The sequence below is a fragment of the Microtus pennsylvanicus genome, chromosome 11 (genome assembly GCF_037038515.1).
Source record: "Microtus pennsylvanicus isolate mMicPen1 chromosome 11, mMicPen1.hap1, whole genome shotgun sequence".
Lineage (NCBI taxonomy): Eukaryota > Metazoa > Chordata > Mammalia > Rodentia > Cricetidae > Microtus > Microtus pennsylvanicus.
In genome coordinates, this window is record NC_134589.1 from 14591630 (window position 1) to 14616593 (window position 24964).

The 24964-nt window shown below is 48.5% G+C and overlaps 1 protein-coding gene across 1 annotated transcript in view; it reads left to right on the forward strand.

The window, feature by feature from the left end:
- Positions 1 to 24964, forward strand: part of Pitpnc1 (phosphatidylinositol transfer protein cytoplasmic 1) — a 276715-nt gene that overhangs the window by 210973 nt on the left and 40778 nt on the right. Inside the window, exon 6 of the mRNA XM_075990302.1 lies at positions 12476 to 12571. Within this exon, the coding sequence (XP_075846417.1) occupies positions 12476 to 12571 (96 nt within the window). The remainder of the gene's footprint in view (positions 1 to 12475; positions 12572 to 24964) is intronic.

The following is a 24964-nucleotide window of genomic DNA, read 5'->3' on the forward strand; positions in this document are numbered from 1 at the left end:
CAGATCAGAACCAGATATTTCCACTCCTGAGCTCTGATCTTCCTGTCATAAACTGTTATGTTCTAACAACACTTAGTTTATTGGGAAGAAAATTCATGGGTAGCTGAATAGGTGGGTAGGTGGGTGGATGGATGGATGGGTGGATGGATGGATGGGTGGATGGGTGGAGCAAGCAATCATGGAGAGATGATGGTGGGTAGATAGATCAGAAAAGGAGTCCCTTGGTTGTCCATATGAGGAAGATTGGAGGGTCTGTCATGGAAAGGGGTGGCACAATACAGCCGCCATAGAATACGTACAGCTTCAGCAGCCGACATGAGGGGAAAAGGAGGGAGGCAGGAGAGCACGAGACAGCGCCCAGGTCCTCATCTTGGATGATTCGAGAACCACAAAGATAACCAGGCCAAAACCTTAGAGACAGGGGTTGAGGTGGGGGCATGGAGAATGTAGGTCTGAGTGTGTTCATGTAAGTCCAACCAGAGACGGGCATTGTCACGTGACATAGATCTGGACGTCAGGAAAAGCGTCTGAGGTATCCAGAAGGCTTACTGTGTCTTACCGATCAAACACAGATTTATTACAGGTGTTCAGTATCGTCGTGTAGGTAACACGTGGAATTATCACGGGCTTGGAATCACTTGCCTAGCGTTTATGAGACCCCACATCATTCTATCCTAGCACCAGAGAGAGAGAGAGAGATACACTGCTTGTGATAAAAAACAACTTTCTATTCTGCTGGGAAGAAAAAGTGGGGGGAAACTGTACCTTAGAGATGACGTCACACTCAACCCAAAGCTGTTTTACAGTAGAGAACTGGAGAGTAGAGATGAGGCAGTGGGCAGGTGCCTCCCCCCTGTGGAAACCAAAGTGAACAGATGCCACCAAGGGCCTGTGGCCTCACCGGATCATGGCCTTGGCAAGAGCGCTAGACACTGACCTCCTCATCACCTGCTGGGCCAAGCCTATCTTCCTTCCCTCTTGCCAAGGCTGGCAAGCTCCTTCTAGAGGCTTCCACAGCTGTCTGGGGTGGGGACAAACGGACTTCAGCCAAGGCACTTCGCGTGGTTCCTGACTCTGACTCTGGAGGGATTTTACAGCCCATCCACATCAAACAAAACACAGCCCACCAGGAAGATGTCACAGTGTGTTCCTTGGTTTTGTTTTTTCTGACAGTAGATGCAATCTCTTATGATTCTTAAGTGGTTTGGGGCTGGTGCCCAATGCAGTGTTTTGTCCTGAGAGGTTCGGCAGGAGTGAGCCGGATGGAGACACAGGCCCTGAGGTACCTCAGGACACTCACTTGGCGAACGACAGAACGGAAACTCTCCAGAGAGCCAGGCTGTAGGCCTCTTCCCTTTGCCGACTCTCACTTGGTGACCCCAGACCCCAGCCAGACCCCAGCAACACCATCTGTCCCCTGTACTTGATTCTCTTCCCATAAGGCTGAGTGGAGAAACACATACCCGTAATTATCATGTGTCACTAACTCTCCCTATTCATGCAGAACACTCATTGTGTGGACTTTAAAAAAAAAAAAAAAAAAAAAACCTTGAGGGAACCAGGGGGACCAAAGTCACCTCCGGCAGACAAACACCAAACAGGGAGGCCGGTGAAGGCCAGGCCAGCTGGGGCCTGCCAGCAGTTCCAGGCTCGATATCAATTTGTCAACTTGAGAGCAAACCAGTTGTTCCCGCTCCCAGAGACCACCTTGTGAACGAAATAAGAAAGAACTGGGGAAATTGGAGCTATTTTAAGCACAGTTTCGGAGATTTATTTTTGGACCCATTATTGATCCTACTGCAGGGAAACCATACACCAGTCCCTGTGCCAGTACCCACACCTGCCCACGGGAGGTGCTGGCCCCTCTCCTAGGTCCATCTGTGCCCGAGCAGGGGGAGGTTTTGCGCCCAGCTGCCCTCTGTGCCAAAACCAGAATAACTTCTGAAAAGACCTCGTTACAGCTACCCTGGGAACCGAAACTTAGGAGCTTTTCCCCCACCTTTAAAAGCCTTTTTCGTTAATGAATCCAGCTGTAGCTTTGTGGCCTGATGGATGCCTGTACCTCTCTGCCTCCCTCATAATCAGTGGCCACGGCCTAGAGCACCTCATTAGGACATGGTGGTGGTGTTTTGTTATTCTTCCCATTCCCCCACCCCGCCACCCTGTCCGCGCCCCTACCTCCAACCCCCAACACCCTCTTTCCGTGTTTGTTGCCACATTGCTTTTGAGCCTTCTCCACCATTGCATTAGCCTCGCTCAGGTGAGCCTGCGGATCGCCAGGTCCTGGCTGGAAATAGTTGACTGCCCTCGTATTTCGCACGAGTGCCTTTTAGACTAGAACTCTGGACTCAAAGTGTCCCTTCCCTCAAAGGCCACACTGCTGTGAATTCCTGTCTACTGTGCAATCCTTTTTTCTTTCTCCGCCTTACCACTTTACCCAGCATCCTTTGCTCTTTGATCTCATTGTCCCCATTGTACCCTTTCTGTTGAACCTCACCAAGGAGCCACAGCCCTGAGTCATTCCTGTCCCTGCATCTCACCGACCAAGTGTGCTCATCGGGTTTCTGTCTGTTATTATAAAGTTGTGTATCCTTTAAGTTGGGTGGCAAAAGGAAAGACCACACGTGTACCCTGGAGGCTCTTGGAAGGTCGTGTTTGACCACTGAGAACAAAGTCTAGTGGCTTTTGCTGGCAAGTGCTCAGGGTGGTGAGCCCCATCGTGGTCTGGATATGAAGAAAGGGATCTTGTGAGTCAAGGACTGTGGAGTTTGCTGCACTGCCCGCCGTACAGCTCTCTCCAGCCAGGAGGCAGAGTGCGCTGTGCTGGAGGTCAGAGGTTGAACTCAGGGTGCCATGGGGCCGTGCTCCTCCCAAGGCTTCTGGAGCAACCTTCCTTGCCTCTTCCAGCTTCTAGCAGCACCAACCATTCCAGGCTCTGCCTCTCTCTGTAGACCATGTACCAACTGCTCTTTGTCTTCATCGTGTCTACATCCCCATCCAGCACTCAAGAGACAGCAGAGGTAGGATCATGAATTCAGGGCCCAGTCTGACTGTTAACAAGATTCTGTCTTGGGGTAGGGATAGAGATTCGCATAAGGACTGTGGCATTCAGTGGTAAAGCGCTTGTCCAGCATCTACAAGGCTCTGGATTCTGTCAGAAATACCTATGACAAATTTCTCCTAAAACCCATCTTGCAAGCCATCTCGGCTGAGAGCTGTAATTTAGTTAAACTGACACAGAAAATGGTTGTTCAATGACTAATATAAGAATCAAAAACCAGGTAGTACTGGCACACACCTTTAATCCCAGCAGTTGGGAGGCAGAGGCAGGCAGATCTCTGATTTTGAGGCCCGTCTGGTCTACAGAGCTAGTTCCAAGACAGCCAAGGCTACACAATCTGAACTCAGTCTGTTCCTTCCTGTGGTTTAAGATGTGAGAGTTCTTTTCTTCTGTTTCTTCCCTTCCCAAGCCCGTTCCCCATCATTGGAATCCTTGCTTGGGGCTCAGCATCCATGTTGGGAGCCCTGCCAGCAGGCCATGAAGAGAGAGAGCAGCCATCTTGTTCTACTTGGCATTTCCTGTCTGGTTTGGGCTGTATCTCCCCACCTAGGACTCCTGTCCTACAGGAGTGGAAGCCTGACACCCCCCCCCCCCCCCGATTCAGCAGCCCCTTTCCCAGTGGAGTGTAAACCCACAGTAGCTTCTTGGGCCTGATTCCACGGGGATTAGTAGTGGTGCCGTTCTCTGACCCCTCAGTTGTGACTGTCCTCACGTGACCAACACACACAACAGTGCTGTTCCATCTCCTTCCTGGATCCTCCAGCAGCACAGCCTAGACGCGTAGTCTAATCCCAAGGACAGGTTTCAGAGAGCTCTGGCCTTTGAAGTCCCTCCTCACTGAATCTGTAGCTCTTCTCCAAGGTCACCCCAGAGTGGTAGGGGTGTGTCTAGCCAACACTGTGACACTCTGGGCCTGATCCCTCAGGACCCCCTTGAAAGCAAACCTTACGTGGAGAAGAGATTTTTTTTTCTCATGTTTTATAGCACGCTAATATTGTGCAATAATCCTAAACTTCTGCCAACACACTAGGGTAGACAGCAATTCACTGGGTTTTTAATGCTCCCAACACAGCGAAATGATAAATATTTAAGGCAATGATTATATCACTACCAGAATTCTAATTACACAGTGTATACATATATTAAAATGTTATACTGGCCTCGTAAATGTATATGGTTATTATTTTCAATTATTATTATTTTTTTTGGAAAATGCTGGGTGTGAGTCTAGGAGTAAAACATTTTTACAACATGCAGGAGGAGCTGAGTTTGCACACACACACACACTTATAAACATTATGTATATGTATATATATTTGTATATAATATATACAAAGAATTAAATAAAAGTTTAAGAAATAGTAAACAGTAATTTATATGCTCTAAAGAGAAGCCAGAGTATTAAACAATTAGAATTTAGACAAAGGGCTGAGCATGTAGCCCAGCTGGTAGAGTGCTTGCCTAGCATGTATTATGGCCTGAGCTTTATCCCCAGTCCCAGGTATCATGGTGCAGGCTTGCAATCCCAGCCCTGAAGAAGATCAGAAGTTCCAGGTCATCCTCAACCACCTACATAGTAAGTTTAAATCCAGACTGGGCTCCAAGGGACCGTGTGTTATAAAAAAAAAAAAAAGACAAAAAATGCAAACAGAAAGTCCCTCAAACCTAACACCCTGGAAGGTGGCTGAGCTGTTGGTGAAGCCGAGGACAATAGAGGCAGACAGGTGAGATCCCTTGGCAGCCCCTTGTGGCTTCCCCACTGGGACAGCATCTCTCAAACTGAGCCCCTCACCTTCAAGCTTTGCTGCTCCCTGCTGGCCTTGGAAAACTGTTTTCCCTTCCCCCTAACCAAAGGCCTAATGATGCTGTCCACCAGAGCCCTCTCTAGAGAAAGGCTGCCGTTTACCCAGCATTCCAGGCAATCCACCAGCCTTAATACCCCAAAGCCTGGGGCCAGTGGAACGTTTGATGAGGATTAAATAAAAGCCGCTCGCCTCCGACTGCCCTGCCAGATGGGGTTCTGATTCTACTCCAAGACCAAGGTCAGCCCAAGAGCGAGGCTGGGGCCATTTCTTCCCCTGGGACTCCGAAGCCCAGCAGTCAAGTCTCCAGGCACTGCACCTCAGCACTTGTGCGTTAGACCCTAGAGACTCCGAGCCATACCGTGCAGTCTCCTCCTGTCACAAAGGAGGAAACTCTTGACCTAATTTGAGCTCCCATACTGTAGGCTCAGCACCACATAGAACTCCATCTCTGGGCGTTTCCAGCCTCAGCTTCACTCCCGTGCACACACCCCCTCACACAGACAGAACACGGTAAACAGAATTTTGAAATGGGGGGTGGTAGAAGCCAAGCACTAACTCCCCAGAATTGTCCCCTGACCTCCACACGTGTGTCTGGGCACATGTACCTGATCGCATGCTAAGACTTACACAAAACAATGCTTTAAAGGCAATAAAAATATATTGCCTTAGGTGTCACAAAGAACGCAGGAATGACCTCTTCATATACATTATGATTGTGTAGTTTGGTGTTCTTGTGGGCCTCCTAACATGGCAACAGGATCTGTCTCTCTGATTCTCTTGCCTGCTTTGGGGACCCTTTTCCTACTGCATTGCCTCGTCCAGCCTTGATATGAGGGGATGTGCCTCTTCTTACTGTAATTTGATATGCTATGTTTGGTTGATATTCCTGGGAGGTTTGCCTTTTTCTGAAGGGAAATGGAAGAGGAGTCGATCTGGAAAAAAGGTAGATGGCAGGGATTGGCAGGGATTGGGGGAGACTGGGAGGAGAGGAGTGGAGGAAACTGTGGTCAGATATAATATATGAGAGAAGAATAAAATAAAATTAAAAAAACCTAGCCACTGGATGAAAGCTCACGTCCGGTATATGATATGACTGGAAGGCATGTAACACCTGCAGTGGGCACAGTTTAAATCTGCTCTTAAATTGGTCGTGGTGGCACACATCTTTAATCCCAGCGCTCTAGAGGCGCGGAGACAGGCGGCTCTCTGTGAGTTTAAGGTCAGCCTGGTCTGCAGAGTGAGTACCAGGACCGCCAGGGACACACAGAGAGACCTGTCTCAAACAAACAAACAAACAACAAACAAAACAACAAAATGCTCCCAAACCCCAGAGCAGGACTTGCAAAGGGCATCAGCACACAGAGTTCAGGAGCAGGTGAGGACATATTTGGTCTTGATCTCTGTCCTCTGAGCAGCTTCTCCGTTTCTTCATATCACAGTGATCCTTTCTGAATTTATTTGATTTTCTAATGATTTTGTTTTTCTTAATTCAAGGTGAGGTTTTACATGACCAAAATAAAGGCTACTGTCTGTGGGAAGGGTCATAGGATCACATGGTGAGGACGTTCACAGACACCGGTGTGAGTCTTTCCCCTGTAGACGCAGGCAAAGTCTTGGATCAATTCCCTGATTAGCACAGGTTTTGCCGTGTAAGGGAAACATGATGGCGGTGAGGCCAGAAGGCTTAGTTACCTATAAGCAAACACTATGAGTTCTCAAATCTCCACTCCTCCGAAGGACTGTGCCCATGGGGCCTGGGTCTGACTCAACATAATATTTTAACTAATTCAGGGTTTTCTTTGCTCCACCGCTTTCGACATCAACCAGAATGCGTTCTGCACCACAGGTTCGGAACCCAGTGTTGAAACACTCGTGTAGGGCGCAGCTGTGACAGTACCTGTGGCATCTGCAGGCTCTTGAGGGAGAGTGTCGGGAGGTGAATTGTACCCTAATACAACATTCGTTCTTCTGACGACTATAAAGCCTTTATCAAACTGTTACTCTATTGAGGCACTGAATTTAGGGAAAGCTGAACCTATATTCATGGTCTCAGGTCCCTCATGTTTGACTTCAGAATAAAGTAACTCTTAATGGCAATATATAGAGAGAGGAATGCTTTAGTTTGCTGGAGGATGCAGATTTTTGCAGATGCAACTGAGGCATCTTTGAGGTTTGGTATGGCAGGAGGGCAGCCGCAACTGGATAACATGGATCACGTGCTCTGTTGTGTCATTTGACTGGCTCTTGTTTTAAATCTCATCTTCTCAAAATTCTGAGTCCCCTAAGACTTATCTTACACATTCGAGAGGCCCACTGTGGAACATATGTGGTGGGGGCTTAAAGAACCTTTACCAGTCCTCTGAAGGATTGTCTCATCAGATTGACCTGTTTGAGCTAGTTCCAGGACAGGCTCCAAAGCTACATAGAAACCTTGTCTCGAAAAACCAAAATAGAAAGAAAGCAGCTAGGCAGTGGTGGTACACATCTTTCAATTCCAGCACTTGGGAGGCAGAGGCAGGCAGATATCTGAGTTTAAGGCCAACCTGCTCTACAGAGCGAGTTTCAAGGCAGCCAAGGGTTTACAGGCCATTTCCCATAGGCTGCAACCACCATCACCCTCCCCCTCCAAAAAAGTCAAACTCTAGAAATAAAACAAGAGGATGCAAAAATCTAGGGAGATGGCCCTATTCGAGGAGAAATCCAGAGTGCCAGGGGCAGGACACATCCCGTGTTGATGAACAAACATCAATAGAGAGGAACCCAGAGCATCCTCCTCTGTCAGGACCGTGCGACAGAAAGTAGTTGATCACACAGATCATCCTCATCTCCTTGGCCATTCTCCCACAGTGAGATATGTGGTTCTTGCTCTCCCCACCTTCTTACTTTCCCCCTTAGGATTACACTGCTGAAAATCTTTGGATATAGATTATTTCAGCTCTGTTTAAGGGTCTTCCCTAAAGACAAATTCTCAAAGAGCACATTTCCTATAGTGGTGTTTGTGTGTGTGTGTGTGCATGCGCGCGTGTGTGTGCATGTTGGTGTGTGTACACACGTGTGAGCAGGTGTTTACATGTATGCACAGACATGCAGAGGCCAGAGGTCAACACCGATATCTTCCTCAACTGCTCTCTGACCCGTTCTTTAGACATATTGACTACATAGGAGCTTCTCATAAAACCTTAAACACTAGAAAAAACACTGTCCTTGGGACCTGGCTCTTTGTCACCTCATCCCTGAAGGTGCCGAGCTCACGTGATTTCCTGTGTTCGGGCACTAGAAACCTACCTGTAAGTGTTGACTGCAAAGCAGAAGTCCCAGCACTTGCATTTCAGGGACTTTGACACACGTTAAGCATCTTATTAACAAAAGATGCCAGGGATTGTACAACGGTTGCTCCTAATAGGACACCCGAGCCACTGAACCGGAGATGGATGAACACCGAGTCTGAAGGGCGTGCTCGGCGGTGGCTACCAGAACATAGGTTTTATGAGTAGCCAGAGGAGAGTCAGACTCCAGGGTCATCTTTCCAGAAAGAAGCAGGAAGCACTTCGGGCTGGTGAGATGGTGGTGAGGAGGTGGACTTTCATCATGGCGGAACCTCACTGGAGAGCCGGGAGCCATGCCCTCCGAGCTGAACGTCATTGGCACTGACTATATGACCTTACGCTTTGGAACCTTTCTTATCTGAAAACTGGGGCTAATAATAGAGTTTTGCTCATGCCCACTCTCCCTAGGTTCACAGTCTGTTCATTTCCTTCTTCTTCAGCACGTTCTTTATTCCGCCTCACGTGTTGGGAAGTAACCTTGGTAACTTTCCAAGGGCAGGTGTCCAGCTGTCCCTGTCCCTGTCGTCCTCGAAGCCAGCCACGCCCTGTATGCAAGGGCGAAGCAGAAGGCAGAATGCATAGTCTTTTGAACAAGAGGAACATACTATCGGGAGTTACCAATATCTAGTAGAAGCAACGTCCAAGATGGGACGAGAGCTGAGAGAGAAATACCCACAGAAGGGCACACTTGGAAAGGGCCCTCTCTCCATGACTAAGGTGCCAGATGCTGACACCTCTGGAAAAGGTGTGGCTGTCACCCCCAAGATGGCAGAGGAGCTCCCCAGCTGGGTGCCAGGACAGAAAGTCTTCTGGGACACAGGCAAGGTGAGGGTAGAGGCCAGGTGTGCTAGGCTGAAGTGTGCCCAGTGTCTCCGGAGGGCCAGAGAGAAGTGGTTCCTGGGCCCACTGCCAGGACTGCAAGGTCATTGAGTAACTGCCCTCCAGGCACACAGCAGGGCAGAACAGCATCTCTTTCCACAGACCGTGCACACCCTCCAGGACCCAAGCCCGAAAGAGGCTAACCTTTCCCCAGTAGTCTCCCTAGATCGCCCTTTATGGGCAAGCTTTAGTAGTACATGCTCTAGAGAGAAATGCTCACAGGGTCCTCTCCTTAGAGCTGGGAAGCGATAATGTGGTGTGTCGGTGATTCTTTCTAAGGTTCTAATTGCAGTTGTGGAATTGGTTCAGTCACTAAAGTACTTGCCACACAAGCAAGAGGACCCGAGTTTACATTCGTAGCACTCCCGTAAAAGTCAGGTGTGATGGCACCCTTTTGTAATCCCAGTGTTCGGGTGGGGTGGCAGATATAGGAGGATCCCTAGAGCCCACTGGCCAGCCAGGAGCCAAATGGATCCAGGTTCAGTGAGAGACCCTGCTTCAGAAGATAAGGTTGAAGGGCCGGGAGATGGCTCGGGGTAAAAGCACCTGCTGTGCAAGCATGAGGACCTGAGTTCAAATCCCCAGAACCCAAGTAATCAGGCAAGGGTGGTCATGTGATCCTGTAACTCCAGCTGTGTGGGGGCCTGGACACAGGTGGATCACCAGAGCTTGTAGGCCACCAGTCTAGGGCCAGGATCAGTGTAAGACCCCATCTCAAGGGTATAAGGCCAAGAGTGACAGAGCTGGAGACATGGCATCCTCCACGAGATACGCATACCCTCACATCACACACACACACACACACACACACACACACACACACACACACACACACACACACGGCAATTTAATCTTTTTTAAAAAATAGTAAAGTTGATGAAAGAAGATCCCTGATATCAATATCTGGCTCTCTCTCTTTCTCTCTCTCTCTCTCTCTGTCTGTCTGTCTGTGTGTGTGTGTGTGTGTGTGTGTGTGTGTGTGAGAGAGAGAGAGAGAGAGAGAGAGAGAGAGAGAGAGAGAGAGAAGATTGTATAATTAATGAGTTAAAATTACACAGCTTGCCAATGGCTCTCTTAACACCTGTCTACTTCCCTTTCTTTGAATACCGTACATTACACCAATAAATGTCAAACCTCTTTGCTTCTCTTGTAATTTACTGTCTAGAAAGCCGCATCCCTCAGGAGTTCTGTTGTGTCTTCCTTCTCCTCCTGGTTTACACTTGGGAACGATGAGAGACTGACTCTGACTCCCACAATCCTTCATTTCATAACTGATTTTTTTCCACCCAGACCCGACTGGCTTGCCCACTGTCTGTTTCGTTTCAAGGTAGTCCATCTGTCCATCCCAGACAGCAGGAGTGCCCAGAAGCATGGGACTGCAAGAGGCAGTAGGAGGAGCTGGGTTCATCTAAAGCCACGCTTTCTGAGCCTTCGAGGAATGTGCCACGGGCATCTCAAGGCAGGCTGGAAGTTCGTGTCCCCTGACCCGTCAGACCTCTCAACATATGAGAAGAGTAGGCAGTGGGGGGCCTGAGGACACGGCTCATTGGGTAAAATGCTTACTGATTCCGAGCACAGACATAAAAAGCTTGTGTGTGGTGGCATGGAATGCTGGGAGACGGAGGCAGGAGGATCACAGCGGCTCACCGGCCAGCCTGTCTAGCTCCAGATTCAGCGAGATGCCCTGTTCCAAAATTAAGGGGAGAGTGACGGAGGGACTCTGGCTTCCACACTTGGCGTATGACCACTTACACATGCGCACCGAAAAGGAGGAAGAAGGATAGAAAAGAGACAGACGATAGAGCAAACAAACAGCAGGATTGGCAGAGAGTTTCAGATTGATCACCGGGCTAAAACGTTCCCCTGTCAGGTGAAGAGCCCTCCCACACTGCACCTCTGAAGGGTATAGTCATAGCAGCAATTGTGCATCGAGACAATGTTGGTAGGCATCTGCCGTCGTATTCTTACGAAATACCCCATCCTCTGTGGAAGAGTTCGACGGAATCAGTGGTCATGGATGAGCCCCTGCAGTGAGGTGGGGTGCATCCTCCAAAGATAAGGTGACTTTCCAAACCTAATCTGCTTCCTGTCCTTGAGAAGCTGCCTCATCACTTCAGACCAAAATATGGGTAGCTGTGTGCACGCGTGCGTGTGTGGTGTTCTAGGCCAAAAGAACCTAGCCAAGCTGAACACTGTTCACATACAGATGAAATCGCACTCTTACATGATCATAAAATAACATGCATTTGAGTTGGGGATATGGCTCAGTCGGTAGAGTGTTTGCTTAGTGTACGTGAGGAGTGATGTGAGTCTGTAATCTCAATACTGGGAGGGTGGAGGCAGGAGAATCAGAAGTTTAAGGTTGTATCTGGCAGCCTGTGCAATAGTGAAACCCTGTCTCAAGAAAGAAACGGGGGAGGAAGCTGTGTGTGGTGGCGCACCCCTTTAGTCCTAGCACTCAGGAGGCAGAGGTAGACAGATCTCTGTTAGTTCAAGACCAGCCTGGTCTACATAGTAAGTTCCAGAACAGCCAGGGAAACAAAGAAACCCTGACTTTAAAAAAAAAATTTAAAAAATGGCCAGGTGGTAGTGGCGGCACACACCTTTAATCCCAGCACTCTGGGAGACAGAGACAGGTGAATCTCTGTGAGTTCGAGCTCAGCCTGTTTCTACGAATGATCTCTAACCCTAGGCAAAGGAAAGGGTTTGAGGTGTGTTTTCTCTTTGCCTGTCTCTTTTCTGCAATGAGAGCATATTTGTGAATTAAACACATAAACTAAGTTAAGCAGGGGCTGATGAGATGCTCCGCAGGTAAAGGCACTTGCTGCCAACCCTGCCAACCCGAATCAGACTCCCCAGGACCCGCATGGTGGAAAGAGAGCCAGCTCCGGCAGCTTGTCCTCTGACCTCCCCATGGCTACCATGGCATGCATAAACATACACAAATAAATAAATGCAACATACTTTTTTTAAATCACCGAAAAGGCACACATATCCCCCCCCCACCCCATCTTGCCGCTTTTTGTCCCCGGTCTCACCAGACCCTCCCAGCCTATGCTCAGATGAGCCTGCCAAAAACCAGCAGTCTTCAATTTTTTTGGAAGGCGTTTTTGGAAAAGATTTATTTCCTCATTCTTGAACTTCTAAAAACAGCCCACTTTTTCATCTACCCCTCAGCATGCAATGACAGATGCTACACCTGCCTCTGACGCGACAGAACCTACGTGAGGAATAAAAGCCCGTAATGATTCTCGCACATTCTGTGGCAGGCGAAGCTAGGGCTGTGGGGGCCACGGGAAGGCGCGTGGTGGGGTGTCATCTCGCCTCAGGCATCCATGTCCTAGCCACGGGCACTTGGCAAGATTTCATCCACTGACCTTTGATGTGCTGCTCTGTCCTTTCAGATTTTTGACAGTGAAGCCAAAGACCTGGAAAGGGAAGTGTGCTTTATCGATATCGCCTGTGACGAAATTCCAGAGCGCTACTACAAAGAGTCTGAGGTGAGTGATCCAAATGGGAGAGTTACGAATCCACTCATTCATTCACTTCACACAGTATTTGTGAAGCACTTCCTATGCCTAGAATCCTTCCATCTGTCTTTATGTTCATTTGGTTTAGTCTTGACATCTCACGGGTCCTTTAAGGTTGTTTTTTTTTTTTTTTTGACGTGTGTGTTTTCTGTCCTCCAAGTGCATGCAGTGCCTCCAGAAGCCAAAAGAGGGCACCAGACCCCTGGGAACTCTAGTTATTGGTGGCTGTGAGCTGCTGGAACTTGAACCCAGATCCTCTGGAAGATCAGCCAACACTGAGCCATCTCTCCAGTCATCTCTGGGTTCTTTAATGCTGGACTCAGAATGAAGTCCCCAAGCCCATCACTAAATCCCGCTGCCACTCCCAACCCTGTCCCCATTCCACTCGGCAGAGGGATCCCTGGGGCTAAGCATTCAACACACTGGCTTTTCTGAACACAGCAGCCTGTCTGCGTGAGGATGCAGACAGCATTTCATTTCTGTCTTTGGAGTTTAACATAAAGAAAATCCTCAATCAAGCCTCAAAACTTTAATGGTTCATGTTGGCCCAGAAACATTCTCCCAAAATAGCAGGCACCTTCCCGAGAGCTTCTCTTCTCAGCTGAGAATCCTTGAGCCAGAACACTTTCCCCTCCGGCTTGGCCCCTACCAGAATCTGCCCTCTGCCTCGCCGCTCCCGCTTTACGGCACTGTTGGTGCCGGTCATCATTTATATCCCGTTAGTTTCTTATTAATGGCCACGGATGGAGCTGGAGGTACCTGCTTAGAGGCAGTGTCCCAACCCTGGGACGATAACAGACGCAGGGCTATTTTCGTTGTTTAGTGACATGCAGCCAATCATAGAATGTTTAGAATCAGGGCCCCAGACTTGTCCTTGAGCTATAACACAGGGACCTTGAGGCTCTTCCCTCGGATTCATCAAGGCTGATTGAAGATGCCATGCATAAACCCATTGAAAGTAAATTCCGGGCTGCTGGGATGGTTGTGCATACAGTTAAAGGGGCTTCCAGCTAAGTCTTGACATCCTGAGTTCAATCCCCGAGACCTGCATGATGGAAGGCGTACAAACAGACTCCCACAGGGTGTCCTCTGGTCTCCGTACACAGACTGTACACACACACACACACACACACACACACACACACACAAGCATGTAAATAAATAAATAAGTACATAAAGAAACGTTTAAAAATGTTTTTAAACATGAGTTCCAGTGTGTTACAAACTGGGCTTCCTTGTGCTTTAGATCTTTACCTCCCTATTGGGGGATTTGTTTTACTAGAAAAGTCTTACTTGGTTTTAGCAGATGCCCGCCTGATGCATTGCAAGCTGGACTTTGGTCCCTCAAGACTGGAAAAAGGCCATTTCGAATCACTCTGTGCCGCATGCATTCATCCAAAGGCTAAGCATACTGTTGTTATCAACTTTAGGAGACCCTGAAGCCAGCCAGACCTGTGTGCTTTAAGAAAAACCAAGTTGTGGCTAAAGAGATGGCTCAGCAGTTATAAAAGCCCTGATTGCTCCTCCAGAGGACCCGGGTTCGATTCCCAGCACCCACATGTGGTGGCTAACCACCATCGGTAACTTTAGCCTGGCGCCTTCCTCTGGCCTCTATGAGCACTGCATGCACATGTACAGACACATGCAAACAAACATAAAATAAGACACATAAAATAAGCAAATGATAAATCTCAAAAAGATAAGTTTAAAGAAAATGAAGCTTAAAGGTCCGGATATGTTTCTGTATGCTTGGTAAGTTGAGGCAGGAGGAGTTTGAGGGCAGCCTGAGTGTTATAAATAGACCTTGTCTCAATCACACCAGAAACGCTGAGGGGGGCGGGCAGAAGGGAAGCAGGAGTGGGGGAGGGAAGGGGTAAATAAATAAAATGAAAAGGAATTTTTGTGGTTTTATTAGTTTTATTTTAGTTGCATTTTGTGATGTTTTGCACATGCTCTTTGGTTTGGGAATTTGGGGGATTTAGGGGTGGGCCTTATTTCTGATGCTTATAAATCCAGACCAGGTTTTTTTGGGCAATGCCTCTCCACCAGGATACTGTCCCACACACTGTACCCAGGTCCAAGGAGGGGAGCTGAAGTCTTCTTTCTCTTTTCCCATTCCCCCTGGGAAGCCCCTGAGCCACACAGCCAAGAATGCCTCTCTCATTAAGGTGACCAGAGCTGGCACTTTTGCGCTGGCTGGCTCCTGCCTGACAGCCAGCCCTCTTGCCACCACTAACCAGAGATTCAAAGGGACATATCAGGGATGCAGAATCAGCTGATGGCCCAGCCTAAGGCCCAATTCTCATCTTTCAGGGACCCTGTCTCCTAGCAAGTCCAAGGCCTGAGCGGCAGCTCCCAAGCCTCCTAAACTCAAGCTTCATTCTTTCTTGACTTTCTCTGTGTGTTTATGTATTTGTACACGTGTGTGCCACGTGTGTGTAGATGTCTGTGGAGGCCAGAAGAGGGCATCAGATCCCTGGAGCAGGAGTTGCAGGCAGCTCTGAGCCACCTGACGTGGGTGCTGAGCAGCAAACACTCACAACCACAGAGCCACCCTTCCAGCCCGTCTGTGCTTTTGCCCATTAGAGGGGCCCAAAGAGCAGTGCTGTTGTGTTTTCCTTTTAATCAGAGCAGAGAGATGGCTCCAGGGGTGAAGCACCTCCTCTGCAAGAGTGGGGATCTGAGTTTGGATCCCCAGAACCCAATAAAAGTCAGATGTTCCTATGACATAGAGCTGTGACCACAATGCCAGGGTCAGAGTCGGACAGGTCCCCCAAACTCACTGGCCAGCCGGGAGAGACTATCAGTGAGCACCAAGCTCAGTAAGGTATAGAATATTCATGAAAAACCCCCAATGTGTTCCGCTGGCCTCCACCTGCGTGTGCGCGCACACACGCACACAGACACACACGCACGCCAGTGTGAACTCGGAGGGTCAAAGAGAGCACCTCTTTTAAGCCTCACAGAGACAAGGCTGTCTATGGAATTCAGAAAGTTCTTTGTGCCAAGTCACATGCCCAGGCTTGTCCGTGCCAGCAGAGCAGCAAAGAGGGTGGGATGCGCTCCATACAGTCTGCGCCCGCGATGAGGTTGATGCATGGCTCCTCGCTTCTGCCAAGACTGCCGTCCCGACTCGCTGATGCTCTGCCAAGATTTCAAGGTGAAGATGCAGGGGAGGAAAAAGGGACTGTGCAGAGGACACAAGCCAGGAGACCCATCCATACAGCCGAGGTGGCAGTTCCAGGGGTATGAAAACCAAACCTCATTTCCAGCCTGCAGAACTGGTCCACACTGGGCAGTCTCAAAGTCAAGTTCACAGAGACCTCATATGAGGCAGATAGTGTTGGCCAATGGTCCGTCTGGTTCTCTTGCATCTGGTTCTCATTTAGTGTGTTGGTTCAGAGGCTTGACTTCCGTCATGACTGTATCCTGAGAAAATAGTCCATGTATCGGCCTCCTCCGTGCTGCCCCTGCAGCTACAACCCCTGCCTTTTAGATTTTCAGATATGCCTCCAGTACAAATGGGCAGGGAGAGAAAAAAAATGGAATTTCCTATTCAAGAATGTGGAGGATGAGCCAAATATAGCGGTGCATCCTCTAATCCCAGCACTTGGGAGGCAGAGGCAGGCAGATCTCTGTGAGTTCGAGGACAGCCTGGTCTACAGAGTGAGTTCCAGGACAGCCAGGGCTACACAGAGAAACCCTGCTGGAGGTGGGGGGCTGTGGGTTTGATGGTGTTGGCAGTGGTAAGAGCTTTGTTTGGGTTTTGTGGTTTGGTTTGGTTTCTAGATTTATTTTATGAGTTTGAATGTTTTGCCTGCATGCATGCATGCCTGAGAAGGCTGGAAGAGGGCATTGGATTCTCTAGAACTGGAGTTACGGAGGACTGTGAGCTCCCATGTGGGTGCTGGGAACTAACCCAGGTCCTCTGCAAGAGCATCGAGTGCTCTTAACTGCTGAGCTTCTCTCCAGATCTTTGCTATCTTTTGAGTTTGACTTTCTTATTCCAGATGAAGGAATTTCTCTCTCTCTGTCATCTTAGAGAATGGAAAAGTATTCATCTTACTGGTGGTATAACTTGGTCATTTTGGTGGGCTAATTTAATTTGGAACTTAAATAATGATGAAGAAGAGTTACCCAGGGCTCAGCCATGAAGAGCATTTGGTGGTCTCATAGAAGACCCAAATCCAGGTCCCAACACCCACATGAGACAGACAACTCACAAATGCCTTTAACCTGAGCTTCTAGGAACCTGATGCCCCCTTCTACCTTCCACAGGCATCTGCATGCATGTTCACACACACTCACAGACACACATATATACACACACTCAGACACACACATATACACACTCACAGACACACACATACTCACACACACATACACATACACACTCACAGATACACACATACAGACACACTCACACACATACACACTCACAAACACATACATACATACACACACACACACACGCACACATGAAAACAAATAAAAAGAAGAGACACATAAGACTGTCCCAGTAGCATGGGCCCCTTCTGTGGTAAGGAGGAACATGTGACCGGGAAGAGAGGATCTTTAGACGGAACTTGATTTAGGACTTTCTCCTTGGACTGAGGTGACTCTCTCCAGATCCCTGGATTATAGTCTCCCTGGCCCAAGCCTCCTCAGCAGCTGGCTCATCATTCACCACAGTTTCCACCGTCTGTTGACTCCACTCTTGAGGGAGAAGAAGAGAACAAAGAGAAGCACATCCAACATTTCCAATAACTGTCAAGGGTGAGAGAATAAATGTTATTTGCTAAGGACAGGCCCCCAGAAAGGGAACAGAAGCACCAGATGAGTAAATACTGCCGTCCTTAGCTGTCCCCTTCCAAACCTCTTGGCTCTCTCTAATTAAAAATATTTTCATTTGGGTCTGCACCTTGGTAGTTGAGAGTGCTGAAGATTTTCAGTTCTCTCCAAAGAGCCATGCTAAGTGTAGCTGCTTTGCGCAAACACACAGTTAAGTTCAGTTTATGGTTGTTTTGTTGTTACTGCCCCTACCACCATCTTTTTTTCATTCTGAGGAACACAGTTGTTGGAGAATGGGTTCCCAGTGTCTCCTGAGCAATAAGAAGAGTAACAATTTCCTCCGTGTAGGGAGAAGAGAGAAGTACCCATGACCACAGTGGTCCCCTGTGAGACTCTTGGGACCAAGGGACAGGAAGCCAGCAAATGAGAAACAGTGAAGGGTAGGGCCCCCAGCAGCTTCTGCATGGCTGGACCTGGAGCCTGACATTACCAGGGTCTACTTGACAATAGTGCTGTTAGAATCTAAGACAAGGCTGGGGGGTGGCTCAGTGGCAATGTGTTCTCTCTAGCATGCGCGGAACCCCTGGTTCCATCCCCAGCATAGATGAAAACAGGAGGAAAGGGAGGGAGGAAGAGAAGAAGGGAGGAGAAGAAAAAAGGAAGGTGGTGGTTCTTGGTGGTTACCTCTAGATGGAGGGAGGGAGGGAGGAGAAGAAAAAGGGAAGGTGGTGGTTCTTGGTGGTTACCTCTAGATGGAGGGAGGGAGGGAGGGAGGGAAGGGAGGGAGGGAAGGGAGGGAGGGAGGGAAGGGAGGGAGGGAAGGGAGGGAGGGAGGGAAGGGAGGGAGGGAGGGAGGGAGGAAGGAGGGAAGGGAGGGAGGGAGGGAGGGAGGGAGGGAGGAAGGAAGGAGGGAAGGGAGGGAGGGAGGGAGGAAAGAAGGAAGGAGGGAAGGAAGGAAGGAGGGAAGGAAGGAGGGAAGGAAGGAAGGAAGGGAGGGAGGAAGGAGGGAGGGAGGGAGGGAGGAAGGAAGGAGGGAAGGGAGGGAGGGAGGAAGGAAGGAGGGAAGGGAGGGAGGGAGGGAGGGAGGGAGGGAGGGAGGGAGGGAGGGAGGAAGGAAGGAAGGAAGGAGGGAAGGAAGGAAGGAAGGAGGGAAGGGAGGGCAGCATTGGTAGTCGTCCATCTCTGACATAGCCTGAGCAGTCAGTCTTAGACATCTCTGTGATCACTGGAACAGCTAACTATGCGTATGTCATCTCCCCAACGGTCACCATAGGCGAGCCTCTGCTATATTGCAAGTTTGAGATCAGTCTGGGTTACATGAGACCCTGTGCTCATAAAGAATTCTGAACCATTAACCTGGAGCTGGAGAGATGGCTCAGAGGTTAAGAGCACTGGTTGCTCTCTTCCAGAGGATTGAGTTCAATTTCCAGCAACCACATGGTGGCTCACAACCATCTGTGATGAGATCTGGTGCTCTCTTCTGGCCTGCAGGCAAACATGCAGACAGACACTGTAAACAAAATAAATAAATAAATCTTAAAACAAAACAACAAAAAAAGAATCATTATCTTATATCCCAGATATCCCAGAATTAATAGCCCTCATCCCAGACCTGGCTGTTGTTAAAGTGTGTGTTTGTGGGGTTTATGCCAGGACATAATGTAGAGTTGGCCTTATTTTAAACTCCCTTCATGAGATAACATGCTTCATCTCGCTAACATACGGGTGTGCTGTCTTCCTGGTGCCCCCCACAGACAACCAGCAGGTATGGTGTGGCTCTGTAATATTCTGTCTTTTCTTCCTTTCTGATAATTTTGTCTGCATGTTGGAGGATGGGCGCGCTGTGTGTAGGGGTGTACCCTGTGTGCAGGTGCCCACGGAGGCCAGAAGAGCATGTCAGATCGCCGGGAATTACAGGTTGTGAGCCACCTGTCGAGAGTACTGGGCACCGAACTCATAGGCTGTGAAGAGCAGCAGGTTCTCTTAACTGATGAGCCATCTCTCTCGCCCCCTCTTTACCTTTTTTTTTCTTTGCCCCTAAAGCAGAATCATGTATCCCAGGCTGGCCTTAAACTTCTGATCCTCCTCTTGTATCAACCTCCCAAGTGCCAGGATTGCAGGTGTGAGCAGCCACATGTAACATTTCCCCAAATTATACTGGCTGCCGTCTGGTGGACATCGAAGGTGTCTCTGTTTTTTCCCTGGTGGTAGTCATATATTTCTTCCTCTATGTATGCATTTGTGTGTTTCATGGGTGTTAGTATATGGTATATGTGCATGGAGGACACAGATCAACGTCACGTATCTTCCTCAGCCACTCCCTACCCTTGCTTCTTATTGCATACATGTATTTATTGGGTGCGTGTACATGTATTTATTTAATGCATGTGCCCATATGCACAGAAGTCAGGGAATAACTTGTAGAAACTTCCACTATATGGGTTTCCAGGATTGAACTCGGGTCTTCAGGCTTGGCTGCAAGTGCCTTTATCCACTGAGCCACCCCATCTCCCCTCCTCCTTCTTTCTTTTTAAGATAAAGTCAAACATGATGATATGTGTCTATAATCCCTTAAATCAAGAGGGAAATACAGAGAATCCCTGGGACTCACAGGCCAGCCAGTACAGCTTGTCTATCAGCTCCCAGTCCTAGAAGAGTCCCGGACAAAATAAATGGGCTTCTGACAATAATATCTGGCCAGTGTGTGCAAGTACACACGCACACGCACATGCACACGCACACACACACACACACACACACACACCGAGTCCACAGGACCAAGAAACAAGTGATCTTGTTGTAGAAGGGATCTGTGCCAAAGACGACATCTAGAACCCCTCATTTGTCCTCAAGGTCACATTTGTCCTGGTGGCATTTCTGTTTCTGTGATTAATTATAAAAAAAAAAACCTGACCAAAAGTGACTTAAAAGGAGAAGGGTTGGTAGCGGAGAAGTCACAATGGCACGAGCTTGAAGGAGCTCGTCTTATTATATCCACAGTAGGGAGCAGAGAGCCACAGATGTATGCAGATGTACTTGCTTTCTCCTTTCTCACACAATGCTGCACCTGCTGCCTAGGGAATGACACCACCCACAGTGGGCTGGATCTTCAAGACAATCCTCCACAGACATCCCCGCAGGCCAACCCGACCTAGACACAAGTCCTCAGATGATTCCAGATGGTGTCAAGCTGACAATTAAAAGCTCATGAGTCTGAAGAAATGGCTCGGCAGACAAAATCTACTGCTCCTCCAGAGGATCCACATTTCATTCCTATCACACACACAGTGAAAAATAACAAAAGATAACTCTTTAAACAGGTAGAACAAATGGCTCTCGTTGTAGCCTTTGAGACAATTGTCCTTCCGCTCCTGATCTGCAGGAGGGCAAGCATGCGCCTTGGCAGGTGGCTGCCATGAGAGGCGCTCTGGAAGTTTGTTTGTTTGCCTGGTGCTTTTCAGTCAGCAGCCTGAGTCGGGGAACTGATGACAGTTCCACTTCCTAGACTCTCAAAACCCTCTGCAGGCTCATCAAGATGCTTCAGAAACTAAAGCCATTTGCGCTGCACAGTTACCAAAAATGTGTTCCTTCTTCTCGTGTGGTTTAGCCTCATTCCAAATGCCGTGTGTCTGATTCAGCATCTCTAAGAAACCTTAGAACTTAAATTTGCTGTTCTGCCAAGTTTGGGCAGTCTGTTCCTTCAAGTTCCAGGATGGAGCCGACCTTAGTTCACTTTCTTATGCTGTAGCGGAATATCACCGACCAGCTAATCTATAAACAAGAGACGTTTATTTACTCGCAGTTCTAGAGGCCAGGAAGTCCCCATAATGCTGACATCCGGTAAAGGATTTGTGCGGCTTTACGCGTGGTAGATGACGAGTAAACCATGTAAGGCCTACGACCCTCTGTTTCCTTTGTTCACGAGTTTTAGGGGAGCTTGGGGGTTTTTTTGGTTTGGGGGTTTGTTTTGCTTTGTTTTTGTTTGTTCATTTGTTTCTTGAGACAGGGTTTCTCTGTGTTAACAACCCTAGCTGTCCTGGAACTAGCTCTTGTAGACCAGGCTGGCTTTGAACTCACAGAGATCCGCCTGCCTCTGCCTCCCAAGTGCTGGGATTAAAAGCGTGCGCCACCACCGCCTGGCTGTATGTTCACATTTTTAAAACACTTTATTGATACTCCATCTGGGCGAGGTATAGCAATATAAGCCACAAAGCTTGTTTGTTCTCATTCCAAAGCGAGTCAGTGCCTGTGTTTGTTTGTCTTTTGCTCTGACAAAACACCCAACAGAAGCAGCTTAAGGAAGAAAGAGTTTATTAGGGCTCCCAAGTTTGAGGGTGCAGTAAGTACATCATGGCAGGGAAGACACGACCACTGGGGTATGAAGGAGCTGGTCACGCTGCACCCACGGTCAGCAAGTGGGGGATAGGGGAGCAGCGATCAAGTCAGTTTCTCCTTCTGCAGCACAGGATGCCCTCCTCCAGGAAGGAGACTGCCCACATCCACCGTGAGTCCTGCCACCTTGGTTAACTTAACCTAGAAATGCCCTCAGACTTGCTTCCATATTGGCTCTAAATCCCATCAACTTGACAGTCCAATTTGACCAGCCCAGGGCTTTTTAGTTTCAGCCTACCTGATGGCAACCTGCTGGCTCTGTGGAATCAGGGTGACCCTCTATAGTGGTCATGAGTATTGATCACAGCGTAACGTATCTGCGCTTGTTCCCCTTGGTTGCTTCTGCATTGGGAAGAGCTTTAGATTAACCCTCACCTCAGTTTGCTTCTCCCAGTCCACAGCTCTGTGGGGTCAGCAGGGGTACACACACACACATACACACACACACGCCCAAATAGTGAGACCTGACCCACCGATTGCCTCCCCTCCTTCAGACTTCAAGTCCAACTGTTCAGCTCCTGTGTCAAAAATATCCAGGGAAGAATAGATGTGTCTCTTCATCCTTATGATTAAGGGTCTCTGAGAAAGACATACAGTCACTAGCACACAAACACAGGCCTTCAGATATTCACAGATCTCTCATTAACCTGCCGCACCTAGCCTCTGAGGGTCAGAGGCTAAAAATAGACGCCTGTGTGAAGGTATCTGATTCAGCTGTACTGTTTAATCTGAACATCTGAAATATAGATGCTGCCACCATTTTATAAGAGCACTGAGGCTCAGAGAACTCTAAATAATTTGCTGGAAGTTCCTAGAAGACTGGATTCAAACCTTAATGTGCAGTTGGAGAGATGGCTCAATGCTTAAGAGTGCTTGCTATCGGGAGGCAGAGGCAGGTAGATCTCTGTGAGTTCGAGGCCAGCCTGGTCTACAAGAGCTAGTTCCTGGACAGGAACCAAAAGCTACGGAGAAACCCTGTCTCGAAAATCAAAAAAAAAAAAAAAAAAAAAAAGAATGCTTGCTCCTCTTGAAGAGAACCCAGGTTCAGTTCCCAGCACCCAGGCCTAGTGGCGCCCGTCCACTCCAGTTCTAAGGGGACCTGACTTCTCACTCTGTAGACACTGCATGGCATGGCACACATGCATACACAAAGGCACACACACGTTACAAAATTGTGCAGCTCTCTAGAGCTAAAGAGATGACTCAGCAGTTAAGAGCACTTACTGCTCTTAGGTTATCTGGATTCGATTGTGAGTCCCCACATTGGGTGGTTCACAAACACTTGTAACTGTAGTTTCAGGGGATCCGTGCCCTCTTCTGGATTGCAAGGTCACTGCACTCACAATTGCAAGCCCACACACAGACACACATACATGTACATAATTTAAAAAACAGTAACAAACAACAAAAATATTTTTAAAATAGAACAATAGAGAAAGACACTTGACATCTACCTCCGGCCTCCATGCACACCTGCATACATGCCCATACACACCTATGCACACAACTGCATACATACATGCCCATACACACCTACACGCACACCTGCATACACTCATGCCCATACACACCTACACGCACACCTGCATACATGCCCATACACACCTACACGCACACCTGCATACACACATGCCCATACACACCTACACGCACACCTGCATACACACATGCCCATACACACCTACACGCACACCTGCATACACACATGCCCATACACACCTACACGCACACCTGCATACACACATGCCCATACACACCTACACGCACACCTGCATACACACATGCCCATACACACCTACACGCACACCTGCATACACACATGCCCATGCACACCTACACGCACACCTGCATACACTCATGCCCATACACACCTACACGCACACCTGCATACACACATGCCCATACACACCTACACGCACACCTGCATACACTCATGCCCATACACACCTACACGCACAACCTGCATACACACATGCCCATACACACATCCCAAAGAATGCCTGTGAGTCTCTAATTAGATTTTTGATTAAAAAGACTTGAGGTATCTAAGGGTCAGATTGTATCTGAAGACCACTGCTAAAGTCAGAGTGGATGAGGACAATTTCAAAGCTTGTGCCAAAACCCATTTGGTTCCTACCTGGCTTCCTAAATGGAGGGGCTTGGCCCAGGGGTATTAGGATGCTGTTTGCTAGATTCCTGTCGTCACACAGTGTAAGAGGGGTTCTTTCTAGTGTGTCCTTGAATAATCTTGTTGGCTGTAATTAGCAGTCCTCTTGATGTGTGTCAAAAGCAACTGGGTTGCATTATGTAACAGGGCGTTCAGGAGACACCATTTATTGTACTAGACCTGGGAACCAGGCCCAATGCTGGGAACAAGAGGAATTACGGTCTTTCGGTCTTCAGGCAGCTGCTAATCACTAAGTGTCAGATACTCGCCAGGCCTGTGAGAAGATTGCCTCTCACCACTGCCCAGATCATTGTCTCTAACCCTTCCTACATGGAGAAGAGGGAGTCCTGAATCATTACCCGTACACAGCTGACTCGTCTCACAACCACACAACAGGGTCTTCTCAGATAACAGACTACAGACATTGGGAGCTGCCTCAGACTATTGGCTGATCCAGGAATATGAAAATACGAAGCCTCCTCCTCTTCCATACTGCGGTCATAGAAGACTAGGGGGGAGGCAGGTGAGGTGGCTCCATGGATAAAGGAGCTTGCAGCCAACGCGGATGACCTGAGTTCAATCCCTGGGACCCACATGGTGAAAGGAGAGCACCAGCTGCCTCCCCCACTGTGATTTGCTGTTCCCACTACACCAGGCCCAAAGCAAAAGGACCAAGTGACCATGAACTGAAACTCTAGAAGTCATGAGTTGGGGGAAAAGGATAACAACACTTCTTGTAAATTGTTTAGGTCAGACATTTTGTCATGGTAATGAAAAAGCTGACTCATAGGCCTGCCTACCCGGAAAGCCAAGGTGTCACTGACTTGGGCTCTCTCTTAATCACCAGGTCTTATTGTTATAAGATTTTGTAGATCTGGCTCTTCGATGCTCCCGTTTTCCAGAGATCAGCAGATGGGCCTTTCGGTCATGTGGCTGTTTTGATTGCCAGTCCACCTTGTATTGAGGCTCCAACTCAGTTCACCCCATTAACACCAATTAAAGCGTGAGGGAAG